This window comes from Bacillus rossius, chromosome 11 (assembly GCF_032445375.1).
Source record: "Bacillus rossius redtenbacheri isolate Brsri chromosome 11, Brsri_v3, whole genome shotgun sequence".
NCBI lineage: Eukaryota > Metazoa > Arthropoda > Insecta > Phasmatodea > Bacillidae > Bacillus > Bacillus rossius.
In genome coordinates this window covers 57901071-57918638 of record NC_086338.1, presented here as the reverse complement: position 1 = coordinate 57918638, position 17568 = coordinate 57901071, and the positions used below count along the sequence as shown (strand labels likewise).

Below are 17568 nucleotides of genomic sequence, written 5' to 3'. Positions count from 1 at the left end.
TCGCTTGGTTCGCGGTGTGGAAGACATGGCTGCCTAGTTTGTTGCCAGATTGGTGCTACACGGCTGCTCGACATTAGAAATATTAGCCTACTGTGTTTACCATCGTTAATTATAAGTGTTAAGGGGGTGCCTCCAATTTCAGGTCAAGATTTTATATTTACAGTAATTACAGATAAACTTGTAGACTTTGTCAATTGTTTAACTTTCACGAAATGAAATATATATATATATATCGCATACATTTGCATACTTAGCTGCCAAAGTTACATTTTTAACGTTTTTGGGTTGTGCAAATAGGGAGAATTTTATTTATTGCAAAATGAAACTTTTTAGGTTTAACTGCAATACCACTGGCTACTTCAAGGAATGGTTTGAATTTCTATCAGAAAATATTTATTAATTTTACCTGGAATTTCAAAATTCTCAAATTTGTTAGGATTTTGACAGCCAAGTAACATTAAATGGATTTTTGCAATATAAATGCAAACCATATAATGAAGTAGTCAATGGCATTGCAGTTTCAGTTCTGCAATAAATTAAATTCTCCTTATATGCATAACCCAAAAACATTTAAAAAATTTAACTTAGGCAGCTGATTATGCAAAAAAATTATGCGCGGTATGTATTTTTCATTTCGTGAAAGTTAAACAATTGGAAAAGTGTGAAAGTTGATCAGTGAATAATAAAATATGAAATCATGACCTGAAATGGGAGGCACCCCCTAGAGGGTAGAGGCGACTCCGCGCTGGAAGCTGTGACGCCGGGCGCCTGTTGCAGACTGACCGGGACCCGAAGACGTTCGTGATCAAGCCCATCCCGACGACGACGATGAAGCCCGTGCTGGTGTTCATCAACCCCAGGTCGGGCGGCAACCAGGGCGCCAAGCTGCTGCAGAAGTTCCAGTGGCTGCTGAACCCTCGCCAGGTGTTCGACCTGACGCAGGGCGGCCCGCGCATGGGGTGAGCTGCCCCTCACGTCGGTAGCCTACATGGGGGTCGTCTGTAAGGTCGGTTCACGGACGAGAATTACACGTGATAACGTCATAAGTAGAGACCCGGAAAATTCGCGGGTTCAATGACCTCCAGGATAGACTCCAATATCCTCTACACACTCGGGCAAATGCCACCTGTTGATTGGCTGCTGGCTTGTGAGTCGTCTCGACTGGGTGGCCTGTGATTCGACACTTCTATGAGTGAGGGTCTCTAATTGGCCCTCAGTCCTCCAGATTAACAGTGAACCAATGACAGAAGCAGCACTAAGGTATAATTATTTGAATTTTAGCATAACACGAAATGAACCCGCGAATTTTCCGGGTCTCTAGTCATAAGAAAACATTGATGAAAAATTGTATACTTTTTAATTTTCAATTATTATTTACAGTTTTTGCAAATTTTATTTAAATAATATGTGTAAATATAATCACGAACAATTAGTTAAAAAGCCCGCCTCAACCTGTTCAATATTATAGAAGATTTTCTCGGACGGTGGTTGGCCGGTTTTTTCTCGCTCGGCTCAGGCGGAACGTGACAATTTTTGATGCGTGCAGCCGGCGTTCATCGATTTATAAGACGTTATCAAGTCAAAAATATATTTAATAATGTTCTCAGGCTTTCACGGTCATTCTCTGAAGTAGCTTGGCTTCTGGGTTGTAGTCGCGTCCCTCGGCGAATAGATTCACCAACGTTTCGGTCGACGTTGCAGTCGCCATCATCAGGGAGCAGTTACCTATTGCTTGCTCCCTGATGATGGCGACTGCAGTGTCGACCGAAACGTCAGTGAATTATTCGCCGAGTACGCGGCAACAACCCAGAAGCCAGGCTACTTCAAAAAACATTTAGCTACTTGGTTGGTCTTTGTGCTGAATAACGAAATTTCGTTTTACGTCTGGGCAAACTTTCACATTTGTAGTGTCACTTTATCTGTTAAGTACGTTTATTTTTAATTTTAGCAAAGCTAACTGCAGAATTATTTTCCTTTCCCTTGTCCACATATCTGTAGCTTGCTTCCTTGTATCTAAAACAAACTTAACCTCACTTTGTGCAATAGACAAATGAATGAATGGTATATGGTTATGCATTTAAGCTATAACATAAATAAAAGTTTCCTATCGGCGCATTATATACTGCATTTGGTTTGGAATGATTTACAGACAGTCATATTAAGAGTTCGTTGTGCTAATGTTGCCGTGGTATTGTGACCCTACGCTATTTACTCTGTCGTACTGGAACGATTTAAGACACCTATTCGTATTGTTCGTGTATTGTTGGTCATGGCATTGTTACTATCGCTTTTAAAGATTCTGTCCGTACCATCATCAGAATGTCATTCACATTCAGAACTGAATTATAAATAGTTTTTTTTTTTAATGTAACTTGTGAACGAACTGTAATTTTACCTTCTTAATATAATTATTAGGCTCGTACAACATTTCAGTGTTGAGGAAACCACTTAACAACATATTAAAAAAAAAAAAAAAAGTGCATAATAACAAATGTTAACGGTTGGAGTTCTTGTTTTTTGTAAATCGCGTAAGTTAAATTATCGTTGTATTTTTTTTTATTTTTGCATAAGCCAGTCTAATACGTATGTTAAAAACAATAAATATGACGCATAGCTACTGTTACATGCTAAGAGTGACATAAAAATTTGCCATTTAGTTCAAAAAAACCTTGTTTGTTAGAAAAAACTTTTTTGACGTGATAACGTCCTATAAATCGATGAACGCCGGCTGCACGCACGAAAAAGCATGACTCATTTTCAAGTTCCGCCTGAGCCGAGCGTGCAAGAACCGGCCAACCACCGTGCGAGAAAATCTTCTATAATATCAAACAGGTTAAGGCTGGCTTTTTAACTAATTGTTCGTGGTTATATTTAAACAAATTATTTAAATTAAATTAAAAAAAACTGTAAATAATATTTGAAAATTAAAAAGTATGCAAATTTTAATCAATGTTTTCTTATGACGTTTTCACGTAAAATTATCGTCCGTAAACCGACTTTACAGACAACCCCTTTTTTGTTTGAACAATTAAATCTGGTTTCATTATAAAGTAGCACGACCGTGAAGTGGTAAGAGCGAGGAGTGGTTGTGGTTGCTTCAGGCTGGAGCTGTTCCGGAAGGCGCCCAACCTGCGCGTGCTGGCGTGCGGGGGGGACGGCACAGTGGGCTGGGTGCTGTCAGTGCTGGACCAGATCTGCATCAGCCCCGCGCCGCCCGTGGGCGTGCTGCCCCTCGGCACCGGCAACGACCTGGCGCGCGCTCTGGGCTGGGGCGGGGTGAGTCTCCCTCTCTTCCTTCCTCTCTCCCTTCCTCTCTTCCTTCCTCCCTCCCGCTCTCTCTCCCGCCCTCCTTCCCTACCTCTCCCTCCCTCCCCTACCTCCACCCTTCCTTCCTCCCTCTCTCCCTTCCTTCCTCCCTTCATTCCTCCCTCCCTCCCTTCCTTCCTTCCTCCCTCACTCCCTCTCTCCCTCCCTTCCTTCCTTCCTCTCTCCCTCCCTCTCTCCCTCTCTTCCTTCCTCCCTCCCTCTCTCCCTTCCACCCTCCCTTCCTCCCTCCATTCCACTCCCCCTCACTCACCCTTCCGCTCTCTCTCTCGCCCTCCCTTCCCCCCTCTCTCCCTTCCTCCCTCCCTCCCTTCCTCCCTCCCTCCCTCCCTCCCTCCCTCCCTTCCACCCTCTCTCCCTCCCTCTCCCTCCCTCCCTCTCTCCCTCCATCTATCCCTCTCTCCCTCCATCTATCCCTCTCTCCCTCCCTTCCTCATTCTCTCCCTTCATCTCTCCCTCCTTCTCTCCCTTCTTCCCCTTCCTCCACACACTCTGTAGCTGCCGAAAACAACCACGGTCCAGGAGAAGCACCCCTTCCTCTCTTTTCTCATTAGTGCTTCATACAAGGGAAACTTAAACTGTACCATATGCATATTTTCTTGGCTTCTGGGTGTAGGCCGTGTCAGGCAATTATTGTCTTGCGGACGTTTTGGCAGTCACTGCAGCTGCCATCATCAGGTAGACCAAGTCTGACTGACTGGTTGCAGATGATGCAGGTCCTTTTTATACATAAATAATTTTTTTTATTGTTATTTTTTCCTTTGTTATCTTTAGTTCATTTTGTTTTAGATTGTTTTGTCTTTATGTGCTGTGTTGTATTTGTCTGTATGTAATAGTGTTATTTGTTTGTTTTTGTGCCTAACCATCCAAGGCTATATGAATAGGCATGTGTTGTGGATGCTAGGCAGGGCAGTGATGGTTTGTGCGGTGTCGCAGGGCTACACGGACGAGCCCATCTCCAAGATCCTGTCCAACACGGCGGAGAGCGAGGTCACCATGCTGGACCGCTGGCAGCTGAAGGTGGCGAGGAACCCCGACGCGGAGCCCAACGAGGAGGGCAAGGACAGCCTGCCGCTCAGCGTCGTCAACAACTACTTCTCGCTGGGCGTGGACGCGCACATTGCGCTCGAGTTCCACGAGGCGCGGGGTGAGTCGCCGTGTTGGCAGCATCGACCACCTTCTCGCTGCAGGTTCACAAGCGTTGAAATACTGTCTCACAAAACTAGATGTCATACTACAACTTACGTAATAGAAGATGTGGAGACCACCTTCTCACTTCAGGTTCAGAAGCGTGGAATTACTGTCTCGCAAAACTAGATGTCGTACTACGATTTACATAATGGTAGATATGGAGACCACCTTCTCACTTCAGGTTCAGAAGCGTGGAATTACTGTCTCGCAAAACTAGATGTCATACTACGATTTACGTAATGGAAGATATGGAGACCACCTTCTCATTTCAGGTTCAGAAGTGTCGAAATACTGCTCGCAAAACTACATGTCATACTTCAATTCACGAAATGGAAGTATGGAGACCACCTTCTTGCTTCAGGTTCACAAGCGTCAAAATAATGTCTCGCAAAACTAGATGTCCTACTACGATTTACATAATGGAAGGTATGGAGACCACCTTCTCACTTCAGGTTTAGAAATGTCGAAATACTGTCTGGCAAAACTGGATGTCGTACTACGATTTACGTAATGGAAGATATGGAGACCACCTTCTCGCTTCAGGTTCATAAGTGTCGAAATACTGTCTCGCAAAACTAGATGTCATACTACGATTTTACGTAATGTAAGTTATGGAGCTGAAAATAGTTTTCACATTTTCACACGGTGTTGTCACGTGACTCTGTCCCCCTGATGACTTTGCTGCCAACGAGGCAGATGTCAAAAGATGTACAGAATTAATTATATCTGTGTGGCTTCAGGGAGGGCAGGATTCGTGTCTGATTCCCCGGTGGGGTTAAACCTAAACGGGGTTAAGAGTGAGAATCATTTCAGTCACTGCTTTTGGCGGATGGGAATGTATCTCTGTGCGCTCTTGTTTCCCCCCCATCCCTTAACCATGCTTTTCATTAATACTTGTTTCCAGTACTGTAACCAGCTAGACATTGGGAAAAAGAGCGGGGGAAGGGGGAAGAGAGAGAGAGAGAGGTCAAGAATGTTGATAGGTGGGGTAAAAAGTTCATCATAGAACATTTTTATAAAAAGTGGTGATTTTTATTAAAGGAAGCAGTATGGTGTGGTATTGTTGCATTGAAAAAAAAAGGTTTCCGAACAGAGGGAAGAGAGAGTTTTTCGCGGTAACTCGAGTCGGAATGCCATATGTCCCTCCGGTGCCGTGGTGACCTCCTGTCTGACTGTCGCGACCCGGGCGGGGCGGAGGCGTGCAGTGCAGGGGCTGGTGCGTTTTGTCCGCCAGAGGCGCACCCGGAGAAGTTCAACTCGCGCCTGCGCAACAAGATGTTCTACGGGCAGGCTGGCGGCAAGGACCTGGTGCGCCGTAAGTGGAAGGGGCTGGCGGAGCTGGTGACGCTCGAGTGCGACGGGAAGGACCTCACGGGCAAGCTGAAGGAGCACAAGGTCCACGCCATCGTCTTCCTCAACATCCCCAGGTGCGTGCCACCGTGCCTCCGTGCCTCCGTGCCTCCGTGCCGCCGTGCCGCCGTGCCGCCGTGCCGGCTGAGTCGCAGTGGTTTACCACGGGCCACCACAGACACAGGCCTGGTTAGGTTTCCATACTTTTTCTTGAGAATGCCCTGACAGAGGAGAGGAAGAAAGTTACCAGTCTATTGCTATTAGAACTAATCTGAAACCTTATGAGTAGACACCTGCAAAATTCGCGGATTCAGTGACCTCCAGGATAGACTCTGCCACACTCTACACACTCGGGCAAATGCCACCTGTTCATTGGCTGCTGACTTGTGAGTCGTCTCGACCAAGTGTCTGTGATTCGACACTTCTTCGAGCGAGGGTCTCTGATTGGCCCTCATTAATCCATATTAACAGTGAACCAGGGGTAGAATCAGCGCTAAGGTATAATTATTTGAATTGTAGCATATCACGAAATGAACCCGCGAATTTTGCAGGTCTCTACTTATGAGCTATGTTGATACTCGCAGATCATGTTTACAGTGATGGCCAAGGTAACATTAAGAGTTAAAAAAAAATTTGTTCATTAACTGTAGGGTATGAAATTTTGTACATTAAGCAATGGGGAGGGGACCCGACAACTTATTTTGGCCACTGGGCCCTTGATTTCTGTCGACAGCACTGTTCGTCGCAAGCTGTGAGCAGGTTCTTTCTTTCCCTACGCTACACTTTCCGAGTCACCCAACCCACCATCAGCCGTTCCGTTGCCTCATTGCCTTTACATGCAAGGCATTAGAATGACCTGGCAATCCTTCATCACAGACTCACCCCTACTGACAGTGTGCTATCACGTCAGTGTGTCTCAAATGAAGGTACATGTGTGTTGTATGTGCAGAAAGAGAAGATGTACTTGGAGTTACAACTGAAAGATCGGTGCCTTTCTTGTAGTTACGGCGGGGGCACGCATCCTTGGAACAGAGCGGGAGGGACGATGGAGCCGGCTACGGATGACGGTTTCATCGAGGTGGTCGGCCTCACGACATATCAGCTGGTGAGTGCATCCGTGGACAAGCTAAGCTGATTCGTTAAGTCCTGTTGCGTATTTGCTATTTTCGCTCCAAGTAACCGGGTTAAAGTTCTCTCTGCATCTCCTTTATGACTCTTGAGCTGATAACGATCAGTTAGCAGCAGTGTTAAAGGAAACATGTACCACTTTGGCAAATCAACAAGAATGGATTTTTAACACACTATTATTAGCTTCACGTGTAACTAACTATGGAATCAAATGTTGGAAGTTGTTTTAACCTACTTCTGATTGTTGTATTGATTTGAAACTTGGCAAGTATATGTAATCAGGATGACAAAACTATAATTTCATGAATATGACCTGATATGCTTGATATCAGTTGTCGTAAATTTTCTATCACCAATTGATTTATTTATTATTATGGAGTCATTATAAAAATGAAGGAGGAGAGCACCCCATTTTTCTTTTTCATTAATTTTAATTGTTTTGTTTATTACTTGATACTTATTTTAAAATTATTTTTAAAAAAATTATATTACCGAATTGTAGTTCATTTCATTGCTGTTGAACAAATTACTTCAATTTAATTTTTTTTACATTTTAATTCGTACAAAATAAAGGTTTTTTTTTAATATTATTTTATTTTTACAAGGGAACTATCAAACAAAGAAAATAAACGTGGTCCTAGTAACCATTCCTAGACCAGTATATAACTTGATTTGTTAATAGACTGCCGACATGTTTTACTTTTTATCCAGGTAATAAGCATTTTGCCATTTGGTTCAAACAGTCCATAAACCTATGATAAATAATAATTAAAAGTAAAATGATATACAATTTCTAATCAAGTGGTTGTGAAGTTCAGCCAGGCCTCAATTGGATCCTCTTGTGAAGGCCCGTGTTCGAGTCTCTGTCTAATCATGCTGATTTTTATTTTCCGTTGTTTCCCCGAAATCACTCCAGACCAGTGTGCTTCACTACCCATTTAATTTCGGCAAAAGAGTCACCAAACACTTTCTTGTGGTTTTTCATCTCTGGTGTGTGAATTAATTGGATCACCGCAGAGTCTTGAATAATCACAATGCTTCGAGCTGCTATGCTACGTAAGCCCGTAATCTGTGTGATTTCATTCGTGACAACCATGCTCCTGGCTACTGCACTGCAGGCAATGGTCTACCCCTTCCCCCTCTTCACTGAGGTGCAATGTGCGTGCCTGTATTTAATAACCTCGTCAGTGAGACCAACACCTTACTGTTACACACCTACCCATGGAACAAGGTGGCATAGTGGTAACACACTGGCCCCTCCTCGGTTTCCTGAAATCACTCTGCCAAGTGCTGATTTGGTTCTCAGGTGTACTCAATTATAGGTTGGCAGTGCTGTTGGTTGTGATGTATGCTGTATGCGATCATGGGTTGGTATCATTGTCGTGGTGCATCAGCCAGAGTCAGCGGCTTGAACGGATGCAACTAGCAGAGACAGAGTGCAGGAATAAAGTGCTGTCGGGGCATACACAGTAGTAGCAGGATTTGGTCTTGAAGCACAGTCTCTCAAACTAGGCCTGTTATTATTCAAGGGCTGAAACTGAAATTTAAACGGCCTTGAATTTGTTGTTTTTCTCACAAATATTTATGCAACTGTTTACACCTATTATGTTACACTTAGTGAATATCTGTCTAACTAATTGTCATAGAAGAAAAAGCCAACAGAGGTATTGTTTTGAAATGTAAGAAATACCCTTAAATATAGTAATGAGAAAGTACTACGTGAGACAGAGCCTTGAATTGCAATTGCAGTCCATATTGTAGTCCGTGGCGAATGAGCGGCAGGGTTGACGCGCGCTCTCGGCCGTGTTGGCAGCCCTTGCTGCAGGCGGGCGGCCACGGGACCTGCATCGCACAGTGCCAGTCTGCGCGGATCATCACCACCAAGACCATCCCCATGCAGGTGGACGGGGAGGCGTGCAAGCTGACCCCGTCCGTCATCTCGCTGGACCTGCTCAACAAGGTGCCCATGCTGTCCAAGCGCAAGGGGACCAAGCGGGACCTGCCGTGAGTACCTGTCGCCGGCCGTCTCGAGGCTACCTAGTCAGGGGCTGGTGCTTCCAGCGCAGTGTTGCCACTCAGTGCAAGGGGACGAAGCGGGACCTGCCGTGAGTACCTGTCGCCGGCCGTCTCGAGGCTACCTAGTCAGGGGCTGGTGCTTCCAGCGCAGTGTTGCCACTCAGTGCAAGGGGACGAAGCGGGACCTGCCGTGAGTACCTGTCGCCGGCCGTCTCCAGGGGCTACCTAGTCAGGGGCTGGTGCTTCCAGACAGGGCCGGCGCGTCCATTCAGGCGAACCAGGCAACCGCCCAGGGCGCCAAGTAGCTGAGGGTTGCGCAGCACGACACACAACAGCTGATACAACATGTTTAAACATTATTGAAACTAGATGAAAATAGATTTTTGAAACAGTTTGAAATGTTTATATTGATATAAGTAATTATTTAAAGTCCACGGTGACCTGTTTATGATTTGTAATGAGTAAAACAGTAAAAAAAAAAAAAAAAAAAAAAAACACAAGCCTGCTTACATTTGATCGTTGACAAAATCTTAGGATTACGTGATGTATTTTGAAGCAAGGAAAATTTTTTTTGGGGTGTCCGGCGGGGGTTTGGGGGGGGGGGGTGTATTAAGGTTTTTCGCCTGGGGCGCCAATTGACCTTGCACCGGCCCTGCTTCCAGCGCGGTGTCGCCCACTCGGCGCACGGTCTTTTTGTTGCGCACAGGACAACTGTGATGTTTCCGTGCTAACCATTAACACATGGCGGAGAAATGAAGGTAAAGGTGTAATGCAAGCCCCTTTACTGCTTTCAAGAATCTCTATCATGCCTTAGCCATTTTCACTCTCCTTAATGTATAGTTTATTAAACAAATATGGAAACGGATGTAATCATTCACTCTCAGAATTTTCTTAAATGCTCTTCGTAAACAGACTTCGCTCTGATTACTTGAGCAATTTTCAAATCACATGTTTTTTTTTAAGCTCTAGATGTGTGCCGGAGCAGGCACGGATTTCAGAAATGCCATCTTGGTCAGGGGCATATCGGGGGGGGTTTGGGGGTTCAAACCCCCCCCTTAGCACCAAATCTTTAATTAATTTCTTATTCATCACTCAAACAAATTTCATATTAAAATTAATAAAATTTTTACCATTACAATATTTAAATTTAAGTACCGAAACCTGCAAAAATAGCACTAATTTACACCTTAAAATCAAAATTTTCCCGGGGGAGGACCACCGGACCCCCCACTTTAATACGGGGCGGGGGGGGGGGGGGGGGGGGGGCATGCTTCTTAACACCCCCCATACACAAATCCTGGCTACGCCACTGATCTTGGTAACAGTTTGCTGTTCAGAGTCCAGAATATCGAGATCAGATGCGCACCGTGAGTTCCACGGTGTTTCAGTCCTCCGATATCTCCAGGAGAGAACAGAATCTGGCTGTTGGGCCGTGGTGGTGTTGCGAGGTGGTGGGAGATGGAGCCGAGAGCCAACCTCGTGGACCCGTACACGACTCGTCTAGGGCTTGGTCGAATCGCTCCACACGCTTCCTGTCGTCTGGTTGCAGGCAAACTGCGTTGGAGCAGGTCACGGTGAGCATCGACAGGATCACGATGTCGGACTATGAGCAGCATCACTACGACAAGGAGCTGTTGAAGCAAGGAGGTAACTAGTTGGCGCACTGTTTAAATATGTATGTGTGTTATAAAAAATATATATATTTTTTTTTGAAGTTATACTTCTTTAATTTTTTTTTTTACATTATGTGCACACCATGCAAAAAAAAATTCACAGGATGGAAAAAGGTTACATTAAAAAGAAGCTAATAAATAGCAATAAAAAAAAGTCTTGAAATTTTTGCCTGGTGGACCCCTCTTCATGTGCTTCACTCTTGTCAATAGTCCCGGGTGTGTAAATAACATTACGTACTAACTAACAGTTATGACGTGAATCACGGACCACACTTAAACACGGGCCGGCCGTCTTGCCTGTTGCAGCCGTGCCGCTGGGCGTGATCGAAGTCAGTCCCGTGTCGGACCTGGAACAGGTCAGGAAGATGATCAACAACCTTCAGGAAGCAGCGACGCTGTCTTCCGATTGGTGTTTCGTCGATTGTAAGTAGCAGAAATGTTGCTGAACACCATTTGATGTGGACCATTTTGGCCTTGTTTTCATTTTTGTGCCTATGTATGTATTTTGTGCAAATATCTGAACTGAAATTCCCAGACTTTTCCAGGTTTAGAGAAAAAAAAATAATTTAACTGTTTACTAATATTAGTTAAGTCGAAAATAACGATCAAGAATTTAAATTTAAAAAATTGTGACTCATATGGTATACCATACATCACTATCACAATAATTATTTTATGGCTCTACTGTCAAGAGCACTGTAATCAATGCGCCTGATCAAGTGCTGCTGTACTTACGAGCAAAAAGAAAACATTTTTTTTAACATTTAGATACAGGTTGGAAAAGAAAATGAAAGGGGTGTGTGTGTAGAACCGGTACAAATCAACAAATCAAATTAAGTCTCTGCTATAATTTTAATTTTTCATTTACCTACATCATATAAAATAGGGGGGTGTCTGTAAAGTCGGTTTACGGACGATAATTTTACATGATAACTCATAAGAAAACATTGATGAAAAACTTTTTAATTTTCAAATATTATTTACAGTTTTTGCAAATTTAAATTTAAATAATTTGTTTAAATATAATCACGAACAATTAGTGTTTGATATTATAGATTTTCTCGCACGGTGGTTGGGCGGTTCTTGCACGCCTCGGCTCAGGCGGAACGTGAAAATTTTTCGTGCGTGCAGCCGGCGTTCATCGATTTACGAGATGTTATCACGTCAAAAATCTTTGTTGACCACATGAGAAATTCCCCGTGACGCCGTGTCGTGTCGTGTCTTGAAACATGGGCCTGGCGTGTGTGGCAGCGTGCACGGCGGAGAGGTTCTTCCGAGTGGACCGCGCCCAGGAGCACCTCCACTACGTCATGGACATCGGCACGGACCACCTGTACGTGCTCGACGCTGAGCAGGCGCTGGCGCAGACCCCGGACGACGAGACGGCCACGGCCTCGCCGTCGACCAGCCTGGACCAGCAGCCCTCGGACAGCGTCGAGGAGCGGGAGTCCGCGCCTCCCCCGCTCCCCAGGTGGGCCGCCCCCTCCCCCGCTCCCCAGGTGGGCCGCCCCCTCCCCCGCTCCCCAGGTGGGCCGCCCCCTTCCCCGCTCCCCAGGTGGGCTTCCCCCCCCACCCTCCCCCCACCACCATCCCGGACGAGGGCTCTCTGCCGGCAGAGCTTTCGAGAGCACGCGTGGTGGCAAGACGCAGGCCTACTTCATCCGTCCGAGTTTCAGCGCTTCATTTATATACGCTTCCTCATCAAATTAAACAGTAAAAGGGCCTTTAATCCACGCTCTAAAAAAAAAAAAATTTTTTTTGTACTTTTTACAAGGGAAATTCTTGGAAACCCTGTTGGTGATATTTCTCGCAAAACTACAGGGGCAGAGCCTTGCAAAATCGCACGTGGTGCAAAGCTCCGCCTTTGTAGTTTTTACAAGTAATATCCTTGGGCAACAGGGTTTCTCAAGGATTTTCCTTGTAAAATATACCAAAAATTTCTTTCAGTGCGTGTTCAGAACATTTTGCTATCCGACTCCTATCGACCGCTTGCGTTCAGATGTCGTCGGGCGGATTCCAGCCGTTCACCCTGGCTGCCGGGTTTGCGTTGCGGCGCTCCCGGGATCTTTAGTTCTCTCGGGGATGATCGTTATTTTTTCAGTTTTCGTTTCAGTACAGTGTTTCACGATTACGTTTCCACAAAAAAATTTTTTTGGATATCAACACTCCTCGGTTATATTTTCTTTCTACGGAACAGTTTATTAAAGCTTGTTTTGAATATCATTGTACTGGATATTAAATTTTTATCGGTATTCGCGTTAAAACTATAGGTACTGACATTCTAGGCCTGCAATCCGGCAAAATTGCTAATCCGAATTTGCTTCAGTCCAGAACATGCCGTATTAATTACCTTTCGCTGTAATAACTTTCAAGTTACTATAAATTATGTGAACAAAAGCAAGTGCAATTTTATGATTATGTAATGTTTGTAAACAATATACTCGTGGCGTTATTTTACATCATCTGATTTTGAAAGTTCTGTCGGCAAATAGCAAGCCCATAATCGCCCTGTGTGCAGAGTACAAGACTTGTTTTCTCTCGTGACGCTAGTCTATGTGCTGTTCGAGACAAAACGCTGGATCATGAGTCACCTCACCTTGTGATCACAGTCACTGGTTTACAATGCTCGGTGCGTGTGAAACGCTGTTTATTCTTGAGTAGCAAGACCCTGAATTCTTTTCATTCTGGCTTCCCTTGACACTCTTTGAATGTTTAGTCACTGAATTTTTTTTAAATCTCGATTTAATTTTTCCCAAATATTGTATACCGCTGGAATCATAATTTCATTGCTTGTAGACAAATGGAAATTTATGGTGGTTGTTGCTGACATTATAGTTAGAGAAAACAATTTTTAAGTTTTTTTATTTAGTTTGTATTAATATTATGTTTAAGAATTTTGTGATCTTCTAGAAGAATTAATATCTCTGCTGAAAATAACATTTACAAGTCATTTTGTTGGTTATTTTTTAGAGTTTGTTTTGAGGTCTGGGCTAGAGAGCTTGAATTACTTTGATACGAGAACTACTGTAAGGGCGCCACCGCATGAAAGGGCACACGGACCCTACGGGGACTTCTCTCGGAGCACGACACCACCCGTGTGGGAGCGAGATTCCGACCCTTTTGCCAAGACCTGGCCCGCTCTCAGCGTCGGACACGCTTTAAGGACTAACGCAGTGGCTCTCAGGCCATCCCACACGTTGCCGTGCAGTAGATGTTATACGCATGGGCGCAAGAAGAAAGGAACACCATTTAAAAATCACACGTCCAGGTTTATTAAGAAGTTACACGCTCCCATACACATCATCCTTTAAACAGTTAAAAAGCCCGAGGCACGAATCGGTTTGTGTTGCGGGTGTGGTCCACACACGTGGCCACACAAGAATTACGTAAGGGTGATTAAATACTCGCGGAGAGTAATAAGAATAATTATTTAAACAGCCTGCCGGCCGAGAGTAGCCCCCGTGAGAAACATAAAAATATCTAAAGACAAGAACATGAACGGGAAACTACGTGTCGATAAATACAAGCGGCGAGGTCCCCGGGGTGCTGGTGTCTGCTCTCGGCCGGTGATGACGAAGGACTTGGGCGAGCAAATGCTCTGTAGGGGTCACACAACGTGTCTCGCGCCGAACCAAACTACCGTTACATTGTTACGATGTGTGCCAAGGTTTATTAAAATCTATAATCACAAAACACTTGTACAATTATTGCGCGCTTTCTTGTGGCTAGAATAATTAAAACACATAGTAATTAAAAAATTAATATTCAAAGTCTAGCTTCAGCTGGACTCAGGTCCACCTCGGGAATGTCCGGTGCTGTCTTTATTTTATGCAATTTAAATATGAGATTTATCAAACAAAACCCTTCCGGCCGATCTGCCATGCCATAAAACACTTAGGATAAAAATAAAGGTTTGCCATTTAATTTATAATTATGTAAGGGGACGGAGCACTGAAGCTACGGCGCACTCTCACGGAAGTCTGTGGCGCGCATTTCAAACACACGTAACACAGCACTCGTACACTTACGTGTCGACAGTGCAAATACCAGGAAGGAGTGGTTAGGGACAGCATGGGAGCGGAGTCTGACCAGGCTCAAAGGGGCAAAGCCTCTGTCGACGTCAGTTCGTACTTTTGGTGGGGTTCTGTTTTATCTTTTCTAATTAAAAATTGCATTTTAAAGGAATATATATATATATATATATATATATATTTTAAAATTCAGAAAATTTACCAAGTTTCATTTTCTTTATTTAATTTTGTATGGTTCAGGTTGGTCGTAGTGTATTAAAGGCAGCATGCTACGTACAGTTAGATTTTGTATCAACTAGTGCAATTATTATTTTCTAAACCAAAATTAGAATGTTTGCAGTTTATTTTTCACAGAATTTAAATGACTTCATAATACATTTTAGAATTTCTTTTTTTTATTGAATAACCAAAATTATAACCATTAAAAAGTGTTAATTTGTAGCTAAAAAATTTACTAGTAATATAAAAGTATTTTTGTTAAGATTTTGTACTAATATTTTCAGCGTATTAAATATTTGGGAAATCCTGTATGTACACTTTGTCAACTAGCACTTCTTTTACCATTATACACTCTTTTCTAGCAAATACCTATTGTAAAATCTTTTGTACTGCCATTTCACCATATCTTCTAAGTGTGTTGTGTGCAAAGTAGTTGTGGTAACAGAATATTTTATTTCTGAAGCTCAAGCAATACTTGATTCACTTAAAATGCACATTTTCCTTCATTGGTATATGTATTACTCTGTAATCTGTATCTTTTGGTAACGTAAATATTTGCAACTTGAAGCTGCCTGCTAGTATTGATCGTTTTAATATTTCCATAGGTTTAAAAACATAAAAAAAAAAATTTGTAGATTATGAATTGATCTATTACTCTTGTTTGATCATTTTGTGTGTATGTATGTATTTCTTGTAGCTATTTTTTTTCTTCTGGTAAATGTTTTTTGAATTAAGAAGTGCTGATCAGTAATTTTTTATTTCCTTTCACCTCCCCGTTCTATTGTGTGCTTCCCCTCAATATTTTGCACTTTGACAGTGATGAAACGTCTCAGGAAAGTGATGACAAGGATCTCAGCTGTCAGGTTGGGGACAATGTTGACGGAGGTGATGGAGGAGTTGAAGGACTTGAAGGAGGGATTGCGGGCCCCGTAGAGACCAGGTTAGAGAACGTAGCGGAGCGGGCTGACGCTACGCCGGGCGATGTCTGTAATCACGTCCAGGACTTTAGCTCACAGTACAACTCTGTCAGGAGGACTGACAACTCGCAGAGGTACGGTATGCGTTGCTGTCCGTCGTAGCACACCCCCCTTCCCCCTCGGATGTGGTAGTTTAGTCGCGCTGTTCTCTGTGTGCCTCCTTTAGTTGTTTGTTCGCCTCTGTGTGTTTTGTGTGTGACTACTGGCACTGTAGACGTAGTATTTGTGCTACTTTTGAAATTCTCTCCGTAGTCAACCCTAGATGTCAACTGAAGTCTTGTAGCCATTCTGTAAAAAAAAAAAATTAGTTACTTTCTTAATGCAGAATTTTTTTTTGACTTTACTATAGATAATTTCATTTTTAATTTGTTGCCAGGAATCCCTCATTTTTTTTAGTCATCAGGCAGATTGTACCTGAGTTCTTGCTATAAAGATTTATAATATGTACCACAAACATAATTTGTTACTCACCTACAGTAGAAATACATTTGTAATGTCATTCATGCAAAAAGAAGAAAATTCTGAAATTACAGATAAAATGAGAAATTTGCGTAGCAAAATAAAATATTTGTTATAAAAATTCAGAAAAACACAGGCTGTTTAGCTCTAAACATATAGAGAATGGACTGTAACATGAGTTTACATAACTTGAACTGCTAAAAACAAACTTACAAAAAAAAAGGGGAAAAAAAAACATTTTTGCGCATTTGTGGTCACTGAATTTTGCTGGTTGGACCAGCTTCCTGGGACGGCGAGAAAAATGAACTGTGAGCAGGTGGCTCATGGGTGGTCAGTAGCGAACCTAGCGGCCAGAAGGCTCACTAAGCAGAGGACCAGGAACACAAACATGGAATGGAAGCCGAGATGTGTAAAATACGTGATTGAAAGAAACGGACTACTCTTGGATGCTTGCCAAACGTCTTGTGAGCAGAACCCTACAGAACCAAACTTGTAGACCTGGTTACACATTGACGTTTTTACAAATATCAGTAATTGAGTAGACGGCGGTGCGTGTATTTATGTGTCGCTCGCTAAGGACTACATGGTCAACATATTTTGAACGGGTATGGCACTCTGAGATAAATGCCAGGCCCAAGGATATTTTCCGACCCCCTTTGCCGCGCCCCGCTGATGGGTATTCCCTTCCCCCTTCCTCTGCCCTGTTGCACCCCCTCATGCCGCTCAGCACCAACGCTGACAGATTGAAGGACATCTGACCCGCGCTACAGCTGACATCGCGGCTTCAGTGCTTCATGTTGTTCTTCGTTGCTCAGTCAGGCTTCTTGTCGCTGGGATCTCCAGCCGCCCACTCGCCGTCCGTTGTCGCCTCTCGCTGGCTCAAGACCCTGCAGAGACATGTTTACTTTTTTTGTTTGTGTCCTCCAGTATTTGTTTTCCTGAAAATTTTTTTTTCTATGTAGAATAATTTATTCATTAATTGTGGGTGTTGCTTTACTTCTGTTAAATGTCGGAAGATGCTTCACGTAGGTGTGACTTGCCTTAAAGTGTTACGTCGACTGTGATGATGCATACGTAGTGGTTCGTGAGTCTAGTACTGGGTGTAACTCTATGTTTGTGTGTGTAGAAGAGTGAGTTGTTGGGGTTTGATGTCTGCGATAGACGGCCCTCACCGGCTGCAGCAGTGTGGACATTGTGGTG

At 43.6% G+C, this 17568-nt stretch overlaps 1 protein-coding gene across 5 annotated transcripts in view; it reads left to right on the top strand.

The window, feature by feature from the left end:
• LOC134537099 (eye-specific diacylglycerol kinase) overlaps positions 1-17568 on the top strand; it is a 221446-nt gene that overhangs the window by 179835 nt on the left and 24043 nt on the right. For 2 of the 5 annotated variants that reach the window (XM_063377378.1, XM_063377377.1), the window contains exons 7-16: positions 778-959; positions 3102-3276; positions 4261-4471; positions 5750-5942; positions 6868-6970; positions 8807-8997; positions 10559-10656; positions 10989-11105; positions 11934-12153; positions 15750-15983. In XM_063377378.1, coding sequence (XP_063233448.1) covers positions 778-959; positions 3102-3276; positions 4261-4471; positions 5750-5942; positions 6868-6970; positions 8807-8997; positions 10559-10656; positions 10989-11105; positions 11934-12153; positions 15750-15983 — 1724 coding nt within the window. The remainder of the gene's footprint in view (positions 1-777; positions 960-3101; positions 3277-4260; positions 4472-5749; positions 5943-6867; positions 6971-8806; positions 8998-10558; positions 10657-10988; positions 11106-11933; positions 12154-15749; positions 15984-17568) is intronic. The other 3 variants (XR_010075925.1, XM_063377380.1, XM_063377379.1) reach the window with 2 other exon arrangements.